We start from the raw sequence: 13,022 nt of genomic DNA on the forward strand, positions 1-13,022 counted from the left end.
ACTACAATCAGGTTTTACTATCAAACTAGACAAATCCAAAATCTTACTTCTGAAAAGCCCTTCATCTTCATAAATTGCCGGATTAAAACTAAAATGGACACAATCCTAAATTACATTCTGGGGGACCATTCCATATACAAACTAAACATTGAAAACGTTAACTTTTATATTGCTCACTTCAGTTACTCCATACCTGGTAGTGCCAACCTTTGGAAATTAGTGGCTTTCCCTAAACTGTTATACTTATTTAAAATCGCACCCTATCTGCCCCAAGCCCAGGGATGAGAGGATCATAACCGCCTATATAGGAACTCTATTTGGAACAACACTAGCCCCGCGAGCCCTGCAGCAAACTAAATTTAATGGCGGCCTTAATTTCCTGGATATATGCCATTATAATCAGGCAACAACACATCCCACTACACAGCCCCTTCTTATTGACGCCCAATTAACCAACCTCTCATGCTCCTGGTGAGAATCTCCCAGATGAGGTGCGCCTCAACCCTCACCTCTCCACAGCTATTAAAGCATGGCATATTATATGAGAACGAGCCAACCTTGACCCTCACACCTCGGTGTTATTGCCATTTCTTGCCAACCTTAATTTCCAAAATGTACATCCTGGATGGATATTTGGTGGTTGGGAGAATGGAGGTGCGAGATGAATATCGGGCCACCTGCTACCGAGTGCCTCTCGCCCGCTTGCATTTATAGAATTCCAGAAAAAATGTCTTTCATCTCAATCACTGTTCCCATCCTTGCAAGCCTCTAGTTACGCAAGTAAAATTACCCACTTGACTTTGTCTAATCACACCCAAGATATAGTAGCTAACTCACTTACTTATAAAAACAAAAGATTCACATAGCAAACATTGCTGTATTATAATTTCCTACGGTCGCCCATTGAGTACACTAACCCCCGACTGGTGTATACGCTTGGCTACAATATTTCCCAAATCTGTTGATTAAGGATATTATGGACAGTTTATATGTGACAACGAGGCTTCTCCCAAGAGGCTTTCCCGAGGCGTTCTGCTCAAAATTACTCATAGGGCCTACATTACTCACCACTGCAGAATTACCTAATAGGTAGATTGCCTTCTTCTGCTTGTCCAAAATGTGAGGAACTGGATGCAGATCTTTACCACTGCTTCTGGGGTTGCTTCCACATAAAGCAACTTTGGAAACGAATCAAAAGTTTTTCCCTTTCAGATTTAGTCAACTATATGCCGTTATCACGTGGCAGTGCCATTTTTGGTTCCTTAGACTTCAATACTCCTCTGTGCATCCCAGATGCAAAGAAATTACTTTTTATAATCTCTAGTGCAGCGTGTAAATCTATATTGCAATCGTGGCTCTAGCCGCAACCCACATCCTTGAAGTTATTCTTGCAAAAATATTCCCTGGTCTTCAGCATGGATAGGCTACCCTACATAACAAACTCATAGTTAAAAAAAAAATCATTATAAGACTCCTTTATTGATATGTTACCACTAAGAATTAACTCTGCACAGGTTTCCAATAAACCACATGGTATCTTGAACAAACAATAGCAGGTAATCCACCGATCAAGTAAATGGTTTTTGGATGTGCTGTCAACATCTGCATCCTACTTTGAGGTTTTTCATTTGTCCAAGTTGTGACTCGCACGTCCTCCTCCTAAATCCCCACCCTCCTCACCTCACCTCTTTGCATATCTTGATACCTTAGTGACCGGCCTATTTTAAGCCCTAATGACCAAGCTATTTGTTTTTAGTTTTTCTATAGTTGCATTCAAAAAGCTATAATTTTTTTATATTTCCGTCGACATAGCTGTTTGAGGACTTGTTTTTTTCGGGACTAGTTGTACTTTTTAACGGCCCCATTTTCGAGTACATATCATTTTTTGATTAACGTTTATTTATGTTTTTGGGGGGAGGGGGCATAGAAAAAACCTCTGAAAATCTGCAATTGTTCTATGCGTTTTAAATTCACGCCGTTCACTGTACGCCGTAAATAACATGTTACCTTTATTCTATGGGTCGGTATGATTACGGAGATACCAGATATGTATAGGTTTTTTATGTTTTACTACTTTTGCACAATAAAAACACTTTTAAAATAAAATTATTTGTTTTTGCATCATCGCTTTCCAAGAGCCGTTAGTTTTTTATTTTCTGTCAACGTAGTGATATGAGGGCTTGTTTTTTGCAGGACGAGACGTAGTTTAAATTGGTACTGTTTTGGGGTACATGGAACTTTGTGATTAACTTTTATTATGACTTTTTTGGGGGGCAATGGAAAAAAATGTTGCCGTTGTTTTTTCCTCTTTTCTTTTACGGCGTTCACCTTGCGGTTTAACACGTTAGTGACCGGCCCATAGTCTTTTTACATCGGTCACTAACGAGCCTTATTCCGATGCCATAGACTTTTTACGTCGCGGCATCGGAATAAGTAAACAGAGCCGGGAGCTGTCAAATCTCCCTGCTCTCAGCTGCCAGAGGCAGCTGAGGGCTGGGAGCGTCCCTGCTCTGCCGGGTGAGATCGATATCAGTATCGATCTCACCCGTTTAACCCCTCAGATGCGGTGCTCAATAGCGAGCACCGCATCTGAGTGGTTTTGGAGAGAGGGAGGGAGCTCCCTCTCACCCCACCGACACCCGGCGATACGATCGCCGAGTGTCTGTGTCTCCAATGGCAGCCGGGGGCCTAATAAAGGCCCCCAGGTCTGCCAGTAATGAATGCCTGCTAGATCATGCCGCAGGCGACGATTCAAAAGCGTAAAAAATAGCTTGGTCTTTAAGGTCTAAAATAGGCTGGTCATTAAGGGGTTAAGTTACATGTTAACGTTATTGTTTGGGTCATTACGGTCACGGCGATACCATATATATGTGTACTTTTATTACAATTTTTACACTAAATAAAACCACTTTTTTACTTCCCATTTATTACTTATTTTTTTTAGTCCCACTAGGGGACCTCACTGTGCAATCTATTGATCGCTTATATGATGCGCTTTGGTATACTTAGTATACCACAGCATTATTGCCCTTATCAGGCCCCGGTTGCCTTGGCACCCAGTCGGAGGCCCGCAATTGCATTTGCGGGCTGCCGATGGGTGAGAGAGGGAGCTCCCTTCCTCTGTAAATGATTTAAACGCCACAGTCGCTATTGACCACGGCATTTAACGGGTTAAACGGCTGTGATCGAAGTAAACTTTGATCGCTACCGTTGGAGCAGTAACCTGGCTGTCATCAGACCGCTGTGCCCCGGCCTGCACAGGACACCTGTGCAGGACTTAGACTGGGCCGCCGTGAAAAGGCGACGGCCTAGTCTGAAGCCCCTAAGTGACCGCCGTGAAAAAGCGTATTGGTGGTCACTAAGGGGTTAATGGTACTCTGCAAGTGGTTTCTGAAGTGATTTATATCCCACAACCATGGTAGACCAGCGACACCAGTCAGTACTCCGAAACCCATGCATGAGAGTCTAACCGAAGTTCAATTTTGTCTAAATGTGTAGATGTCACGATCTCCTACTTTGTTTTACAAACGTAACAATTGTGTTTCAGTTGTTTTAATTTAAATAACGTGTACCCCATTTCCCTTATAACTTTCCCCACTCTCTTTTTACTGTATTAAAAACTCAATAAAAATTAGGAGAAAGGGCACCTGGAATGAGACAGTTCACTTCAACTAGTAGCATTCACGTGATGTCCAAGTGGTTTCCAATATTCAGCTGAAATGGATGGTGGCACAGTTTACCATGTGGGTAAACATGTCTGTGGTTCTCCCACATGTTGCGCTAATTTATTGTTTTAACTCTTCAAGGGCATCATATTGACTTCTCTATTTAAAAAGAGTCCCTGTATCATGCCAGGTGAACTTTAAAAAAATCCATCAATTCAGCAAGGGGTCACATAGGTTGATAAAAGAAGGTCTACATTGCCAGAATGTTTCTGTTAACCCGTTAGTGACCGGCCCATCGTGTTTCTACGTCGGTCACTAACGGGCCTTATTCCGATGCCATAGACTTTTTACGTCGCGGCATCGTAATAAGTTTACAGAGCAGGGAGCTGTCAAATCTCCCTGCTCTCAGCTGCTAGAGGCTCTGCCGGGTGAGATCGATATTAGTATCGATCTCACCCGTTTAACCCCTCAGATGCGGTGCGCAATAGCGAGCACCGCATCTGAGTGGTTTTGGAGAGAGGGAGAGAGCTCCCTCTCTCCCCCACCGACACCCGGCAATACGATCGCCGAGTGTCTGTGTCTCTAATGGCAGCCGGGGGCCTAATAAAGGCCCCCAGGTCTGCCTGGAGCAACTGCCTGCTAGATCATGCCGGAGGCATGACCTAGCAGATGCCTGTCCGTTTTAAACGGACAGGCAGTAATACACTGCAATACGAAAGTATTGCAGTGTATTACAATAGCGATCGGAGAATCGCATATTATAGTCCCCTAGTGGGACTAGTAAAAAAGTAAAAAAAAAGTTTAATAAAGTTAATGAAAAAAAAAATGTGAAAAAAAATGAAAAACCCAGCCTTTCCCCTTACACAATGCTTTACTATTAAAAAACCAAAATCAAGTAAAAAAGTTACACATATTTGGTATCCCCGCGTCCGTAACGACCCCGACTATAAATCTATAACATTATTTAACCCGCACGGTGAACGCCGTAATTTTTTTTATAAAAAACGATGGAAAAATTGCTGTTTTCTGTGAATCCTCACTTTAATAAAATGTTATAAAAAGTGATCAAAAAGTCGCATCTACTCAAAAAATGGTACCAATAAAAACTAAAAGTCTTCCCGCAAAAAAAAAGCCCTCATACAACTGCATCGGCGAAAAAATGAAAACGTTACGGCTCTTCAAATATGGAGACACAAAAACAAATAATTTTGAAAAAAAAGCGTTTTTACTGTGTAAAAGTAGTAAAACATACAAAAACTACACAAATTTGGTATCGTTGCAATCGTAACAACCCGCTGAATAAAGTTATTGTGTTATTTATATCACACGGTAAACGTTGTAGATTTAAGACGCGAAAAAGAGTGGCGAAATTTCAGGTTTTTTTCTATTTCCCCCCAAATAAAAGTTAATCAATAAATAATATGTCCCCCAAAATGGTGCTATTGAAAAGTACAACTTGTCCCGCAAAAAACAAGACCTTATACAGCTATTTCGACGCAAAAATAAAAACGTTATAGCTCTTGGAATGAGACGATGGAAAAACTTAAAAAATGGCCTGGTCATTAAGGTCCAAAATAGGCTGGTCATTAAGGGGTTAATGCAAAGCAATATAATTCAATGACTAATTCAATGAGTTTATTATGTTTCACTTACCATGTCATTCTTGTTTTCTAGGAAGATACTGAGTTTCTTAAGAAAAGATACCACAAGGATAAGGAGTTCAAAATTCTCTCGGTCTAGTGCTTTCACCAACATAAGGACAATATTCTTGTTTCTCATTTTCAGTTCAGTACGAGTATCCTCAGCCAGGTTAAGCAACAGGTAGAGGGCAACTAAAAATAATAATAAATTGCTGAGATTTTGTTATGCAAATATGAGTACTTTCATTAATCCAAATAAGACAACGCTCTGTTCACACTACCACGTTTTCATTTTTGTTCTGGATAAATTATGGATGTGAAGGATCCGTAATGATTTTGTTTTTTGTTTTTTACTCCCATTGGGCCTATCAGGTTTCTGTCAGCTGACTGTTCCTTTTTACTGGATAGAATAGCGCAGCATGCTACACTATTTTGATCTTCAAAAAACAACGAAAACACGACAGAAAAGAACGCAAGTGTGAACATAGTCTAAGGCTCTGTTCACATTTTGTTTTGTACACGTCGGAGGCATATGTCGGGAGTTTATATGTGGTGGCCCAGTGTAGAGAAATGTTTTACTGCTAAAGCAGTAAAACTTTATAATGGTCTGCCACTAAAATCCAAGATACCCATACTGTTATATATTATATCAAAAGTTTACTTATAACTTAATGTGCACCTATCATTCTGGGTGAATTTTCAGAATAAGCTCATGTGTGTGTACATAAGAAATAACACTATTTTTGACCATTATATGACTTGTATTCTTCAGCAGTTTTCCCCCTCTGTAGGCCCTATTTCGAATTGTGAGTTTTGCCTGAACTCCGCTTCAGAGTGGGCAGAGACTAGCTGCTATAATGTCTCCTATACAGAGAGAAGAGGAGATCCTGCTCCCCTATCACACACACACACACACACACACACACACACACACACACACACACACACACACACACGTAGCATGGAGGAAATGATACAGCAGTGTTGCTGTGGATCCAGCACTGGGGTGACATGGGTCACTTATTAGAAGAAGCAGCGACTGTGTGGCTCTCTGCCTCTATGACTCTGCAGCTGTTCCCGCCTCCCCTCCCGCTCCCCTCTCCTTAGACTTCTATGGGGAGCAGCTGTAACCTGAAAATTCATGGGGGGGTGAGTTTAATAAATGAAGAAAGGGGCATTTTCTGTAATAAGATTTATTACAAAGTTTCTTATCTAGCCTTGTACTTTTGATTTATGGAAAAAAAAAAAAATCTAAAACGACAGTTAAGGTGCTTTTACAAGGGAATATTTTCTCATAGATTGTAAGCTCTTGCGAGCAGGGCTCCTTGACTCCGCTTACTTGTATTGTTAATTCATTTCATCTCTATGTGAGTCATATTTTGATTGTACATGTTTCAAATAAGTTGTTTAGTGGTGCAGAATTTGTTGGCGATATAGAAATAAAGATTAATATTATTTTCGCCATATTTGCTCCATTTAACAAGGAGTAATTATCGGAATGTATGTGAACGAACGAACGAACGAACGAACGAACGAACGAACGAACGAACGAACGAACGAACGAACGTTAATACCAAAGTTCGTCCCCATACATTTTGCATCTTGTTCGCAGCACATCCTCTGTTTACACGGAGAGATGTCCTGCCGACAAGCAACCATTTGTTGGGCTGCATAAAAAAATCTGATCAGCCGACAAACAAGCTCGTTTGTCGATTGATCGCTGCCCTGATTAGACAGGGCCATGACCGTGAACAAGCGTTCGTGTGAGCGCTTGTTCACTAAGTCATTGGCCCATAAAAAAGGACCTTTACTCTTCAAGTAATTAAGGACAGTATTAATTTCAAATTTTAAAAAAATATACAAAATTCATCCAAAAATATTTTTTAATGCTTTTACAGTCTTCTTCTAAGTTTTGTACATATAGGATTACATGCACATACTGATGTAAATATGTTAAATAGCATCTGTCACAATAAGGCTGTTTTCAAAGTCTTTGGCGTAATCATTATAGAATCATATGATAAATATATTCTGCACTATGTGACGATTATTTTCTTCAAGTACCACTGCGATTGTCCTGAATTTTATCTATGTATCTTAAAAGGGTTGCTGGTGAATATTCATAAGGGGTTCGGCACTTGTTCAGCCCTCTTAGAAAACAGGATTTATCTGCTGATTGGTCAATCATGTGACCTCACATATTCTGTCGAAATTAAATCTGATTGGTCAGAACCCTCACAGTGGCTCCAGTTTTAAGACTCATTTAGACACAAGCCGAGCCTTTAGACACTAAACGGCAAAATATATTATTTAACTGAATGGCCACAAGGGAATATATAAACTAATGCTGATTAAACCATAAACATTGATGGTAGAAAGGACGGATTCACATGCGGCAGATTTTGTTACAGAAATTTCTGCGACTGAAAATCAGTTAAATTTATCTGAATAGAACTTGCAGAAATCCATGCAACTACTGCAGTAACAACCCCATACAGATGAATGGAACCAACTTCAGAAATGTTGGCAAACAGATCTGCCACGTGTGAATCCACTTAAATATTGCAGTTGTACGTACCCCGTAGGAGTTGTTCCTGCTTGACAAGAAGTCCCTGGTATTTTTTATATGTTTTCTCATATTCTTTTTTTAAGGATGGGGTTTCTGGATCATCATCAAGTATTCATCTTAGTTAAGAAATATAAGTTATTAAACTTGGGATGCGGACATCAAAACTGCAAAAAATACTCAGAAATGAGTAACTGCTCTCAGTAGAGTTGTAATCTAAAAGTAACAATATTAAAAATTCTCAGCAAATAATGTTAGTTATTACAACAGATAATAGAACTGTAATGAAAAGTCAGGATATTCCTCAGAAATTAGACAAAGGCTTTACGGCACATAAACCAAACAACAAATGTGATCGTGACAACTTGAAGTGTCCCTTATGGGCAAGTGCTCTTATGGCAATCACAAAAATTTCAGCCTGGTTAGAAGTATAGATATAGTGGGAATGAATGTCACTTGCAACTTTTTTATTATAGGGAACAAATGAAGATGTGTTGAAAATGACTTTACAGTGATTAGTGTGGAGCCTTTTATTTATTTTTTAATAAACAGGTCAGTCAGTGTGTTTGCTGTAACTGTTCAGTGACAGCGGGTCCTGTGTATCAGATCCACCTGTAATCTATCACATCTAAGTTCATAATTTAGATGTGAAGGAATAAAAGCAAAAGCAGAAAAACGGGTGTCTTCTATGCGCTACTGATCGGAGTAGTCATCCATACAATCCAATTTCCTCAAGGATAGGATAGTGATCAGTGGTAAAAAGGTTTATTGGATATAAAACACTGTTTTATATCCAATAAACCTTTTTACCACTGATCACTATCCTATCCTTGAGGAAATTGGATTGTATGGATGACTACTCCGATCAGTAGCACATAGAAGACACCCGTTTTTCTGCTTTTGCTTTTATTCCTTCACATTCACATTGAGACTTCACAGTTCAAGTTCTCAAACCGGGTCCTATGCTGCAACTCGATCCTGGTACCTATATCGTGGAGGCTACCTATTTTGGGAATCTGCTACACTGGATGTTATGCTCCCAGCATAACTGCACCAGGTGAGCACTATCAGTACCTTGTTCACACGTGTGCAAATCACAGTGTCATGCACTATTGTGCGCTTTGTGTTTTTTCTATCTCCTTTTAGCATAATTTAGATGTGATAGATTACAGGCGGACCCTGCTTGTCAGAGACATGCAGAACCCGCTGACACTGAACCCGTCAGGTCCGCAGGACTGACAGATTCAGGTCATAGCGAAAGATACAGCTGCTCTGCATGCAGAATACAGAGCAACTGTATCTGTATGTAAGTAAAACCATTTTTTTTTCTAAAAACCATTTATAAAAAGTTACACCAAACATACTGACTGACCGGTTTATTAAAGAAATGCCCTTCAAAAGGTGTACATAGACTTTAAGGTTATTCCAATAAAAAAAAAGTGATGAAATATCGGTAGGATATGGGTCCGACCCCCACCGATCCTGAACTGCAGAAAACTCCAGAATAGCTCCATGAATTCAGCCCTGCAGCAGTAACCTACGCAGCTGATGGCCGGGAGCGCCACATTCCAGGGAAAAACAGAGAAGGTGCCATAGCACTAAACCAGCTCTGAGGCCCCTTCATTAATAAGATAGGTAGGGGCCTGACTGCCGGGACTGATATTCTATCACTTTCTGTGATGGGAATAACCCTTTAAGAAAACAGAACAAAAAACACGTAGCATATCAGACTACAGAGCGAAGTCATTAGGAAGATTTATTTTTTATGTTGTGAGAAGGTTAAAAAAAAATATGTGGATTGTGAAGTGTCACACAGAAGTAGGCTTTTTACGCCTCACTAGAATTTTTTTTAAAATGTCTAGAAAAGGGGGCTTTGCAAAAAGGAGTCGTAGAACGTGCCAGATTTATTGAGGTTATGCACCATTTTCTGGGCAAAAAATCTTGATGTAAAATATGTTAGCCAAGAATCTAAAGTGTCTAGCCAGAGGCGCCAAATTTATCACACAGCTTGCACCATTGTGATACTTTTGACACGGTTTCTGTCTGTCTGGTCTTGTTTTATTTTGTCTAAATTGAGCGCAGTATTAATAAAGCTCCCCCAATGTCTTCATCTATAGTCAAGTCAAATTTGAAAACATTTCTAAAGGATATTAGCCTTCTTCTTCTTGGCCAATTCTTCTTGCCATAGTTCATGGCGCTTTAACTCATGGTCAATGATGTTCATACAAAGTGCTCCAATCTTATAATGTGTGATTAACCCATGAAACTGAGAAAAACTGTAAAAATATGGGGGGGAAAAAACAAGACTGTTTTAGTAAAGCAATATCAAGTTCTTATACACATATCTTGTAAAACTACTTTCTAGTTCAAGGAGGGTAACCTATTGTGAGTAATATGAACTACCCAAAGCTCATACTAATGAAGAAATTATGATATTTTTTGTTTATTTAGAATGAAAAATTAGGCAACTTTGTAATATACTCTAGCTAGTTGTGCTTCCCCAGTGCCATTGATCTTGTAGGATTCTCGAAAATTCTTTGTGCGGTCCCCCCCAACCTGCTTAGTTGCTAATGCGCCTGAGACCTGGGAAGTGACTTGGGACTCTGAAGCTCAATGAGACATTACTAGTACTACTGCATGCTACGAGTGCACTATGTGTGCAATATACGGCTTTCTGTAGGGTAATCTTTCGACATTTTTTAGGCACAATATTGTGACACTGTATGGCTATGTGCATACTATGTTAAATTATCTGGACACTGTAGTATTCATTATGTATCTGCGCAATTAATTGCAGTAACTGGAGACTGCGTGCACTACATATCTGGGCAATGTATAAAGCTAACTGGGCATGGTTTGTGCTATATGGGCAATGGATAAACCAAATAGGTGCTGTATAGAACACTCTGGGTATGGATTTGAAACAAAGCAATCAAGATGTTATTGATGTGTAGACTTTCAGTTTTAGTTCAAGAGGTTTAATCATTTTTTACGAAGACCCTCCATTTTCAGACCTGCAAAAGCAAGTGGACATTATAAATATAAGGAATATTTTTAATACTTGGATGCAAGTCCTTTGCAGTCAATGACTGCTTGAAGTCTGGAACCCACCAGATGCTTCCCCTTCCGTTCTACTTGCTCAATGTGAATCTCCGACAGCCATTTAGCGGCGATTCACAGGTATTTTTCTCCCCTTCGAAACATGTGATCAGCGGGGGTCCCGGGAGTCGGTCCCCAACCCATCAGCTATTGATAGCCTATCCAGAGGATAGGCTATCAATTTTTAGCCACTGGATAACACCTTTAAGAAACACTTGGATTTCTTTTGCGGTATGTTTTGGGTGATTATCCATCTGTACTGTAAAGCGTCATCCTATCAGTTTTGCAGCATTTGACGGAATCTGAGCAGATAGTATATCACTATATTTCAGAATTCATCTTGCTACTTCGATCTGCTATCACATTATCAATTAATACCAGTTACCCAGTTCCAATGGCAGCCTTAAATGCCCATGTCATAACACTGCCTCCACCATGTTTGACAGGTATGGTATACTTCGGATCCTGAGCCCTTCCTTTTCTTCTCCATACTGTTCTCTTCAATCATTCTGGTACAAGTTAACCTTGGTGTTATCTATCCTAAGTATCTTCTTACAGAACTGGGCGGCTTTTTTAAAATGTTTTCTAGGAAAGTCTAATCTGTCCTTTCTGTTCTTGAGTGTTCCCAGAAGTTTGTATCTTGAGATAAACCTTCTGTATTTACATTCATGAAGGCATTTATTGATTGTAGACTTTCACAATGATATGCTTACCTCCTCGAGAGGGTTCTTGACTTGGCTAGATGTTGTGAAGTGGTTATTCTTTACCAAGAAAAGACTTCTGCGATCATCTACTTTAGTTGTCTTCTGTGCTCTTCCTGGCATTTTGGTGTTTCTGAGCTCTCCAATGCATTTCTTCTGTTTAAGAATATACCAAGCTGTTGATTTGGCCACTTCAAAAGTTTCTGTTATATTTCTGATAGGTAGTTCTTTTTTTAGCCTAATGATTACCTACTTCCTTTGCATTGACACCTATTTGGATCGCGTGTTGAAAATTCCCATGAACAGCAACCGAATGACTTTTATCGCCTTATATTGTCAAGGAATATTGAGGAAACATGGCGCACCCGGCCATGAAATTGCATTTCAGTCAAGCTTTCAATTACTTTTAAAGCCTGTGAAAATGGAGTGACTGTGTAAACAAATGGCTGCAAGTTTTAATGGTTAATGCAATATTTTTGGATACCCCTTGAATTAAAGCTGGATGTCTTTAATCACATTTTCATTGCCTTGTTTTAAATTCACTGCGGGAATGTAAAAATTGGGTCACTGTCCAAATACTACTGGACCCGACTAAATATATACACCAATCAGCCGTAACATTAAAATCACCTGCCTAATATTGCGTAGGTCCCTTTCCAGCCTCCAAAACAACTCTGACCCGTCGAGGCATGGACTCCACAAGATCTCTGAAGGTGTCCTGTGGTATCTGGCACCAAGATACTAGCAGCAGATCTTTAAAGTCGGGTAAGTTGCAAAATAAGGCCTCCATGGATGAATTTGTGAATTTGGAGGCCAAATCAAAACCTTGAACTCTTTGTCATGTTCCTCAAATAATTTCTGAACATTTTTTGCAATGTCATATGTTGTATTATCCTACTGAAAGGGGGCACTGCCATTAGGAAATATTGTTGCCACGAAGGTGTGTACTTGGTCTGCAACAATTTTTAGGCAGGTAGTTCGTGCCAGAATAACATCCACATGAAGGCCGGGAACAAAGGTTTCCAAGCAGAACATTGAATTCGCCGGATTGCCATCTTTACTCAGTGCATCCTGGTGCCATCTCTTCCCCAGGTATGCAACAAAGACGCATTCGACCATCCACATGAGGTAAAAGAGAACTTCCAGACAAGGCCACCTTCTTCAATTGTTCTATTGTCCAGTTCTGATGCTCACGTGCCATTGTAGGCACTTCTGGCGATGGACAGGGGTCAGCATTCACACTATGCAGCTGCAAGTTGCGATGCACTGTGTGTTCCGAAATCTTTCGATCATAGCCAGAAGTAACCTTTTCAACAATTTGGTTTTAGTAGCTCATCTGTGGAATCTGTCC

The 13,022-nt window shown here is 40.0% G+C and overlaps 1 protein-coding gene across 2 annotated transcripts in view; it reads right to left on the bottom strand.

Annotated features, from left to right (window-relative positions):
* The window catches only part of KIFAP3 (kinesin associated protein 3), a 131,876-nt gene that overhangs the window by 93,556 nt on the left and 25,298 nt on the right, over positions 1-13,022 (bottom strand). For both annotated transcript variants that reach the window (XM_075833497.1, XM_075833496.1), the window contains exons 7-9: positions 10,023-10,147; positions 7,884-7,982; positions 5,319-5,497 (exon numbers count right to left, since the gene is read on the bottom strand). In XM_075833497.1, the coding sequence (XP_075689612.1) occupies positions 5,319-5,497; positions 7,884-7,982; positions 10,023-10,147 (403 nt within the window). The remainder of the gene's footprint in view (positions 1-5,318; positions 5,498-7,883; positions 7,983-10,022; positions 10,148-13,022) is intronic.

The sequence above is a fragment of the Rhinoderma darwinii genome, chromosome 7 (genome assembly GCF_050947455.1).
Source record: "Rhinoderma darwinii isolate aRhiDar2 chromosome 7, aRhiDar2.hap1, whole genome shotgun sequence".
Classification (NCBI taxonomy): Eukaryota; Metazoa; Chordata; class Amphibia; order Anura; family Rhinodermatidae; genus Rhinoderma; species Rhinoderma darwinii.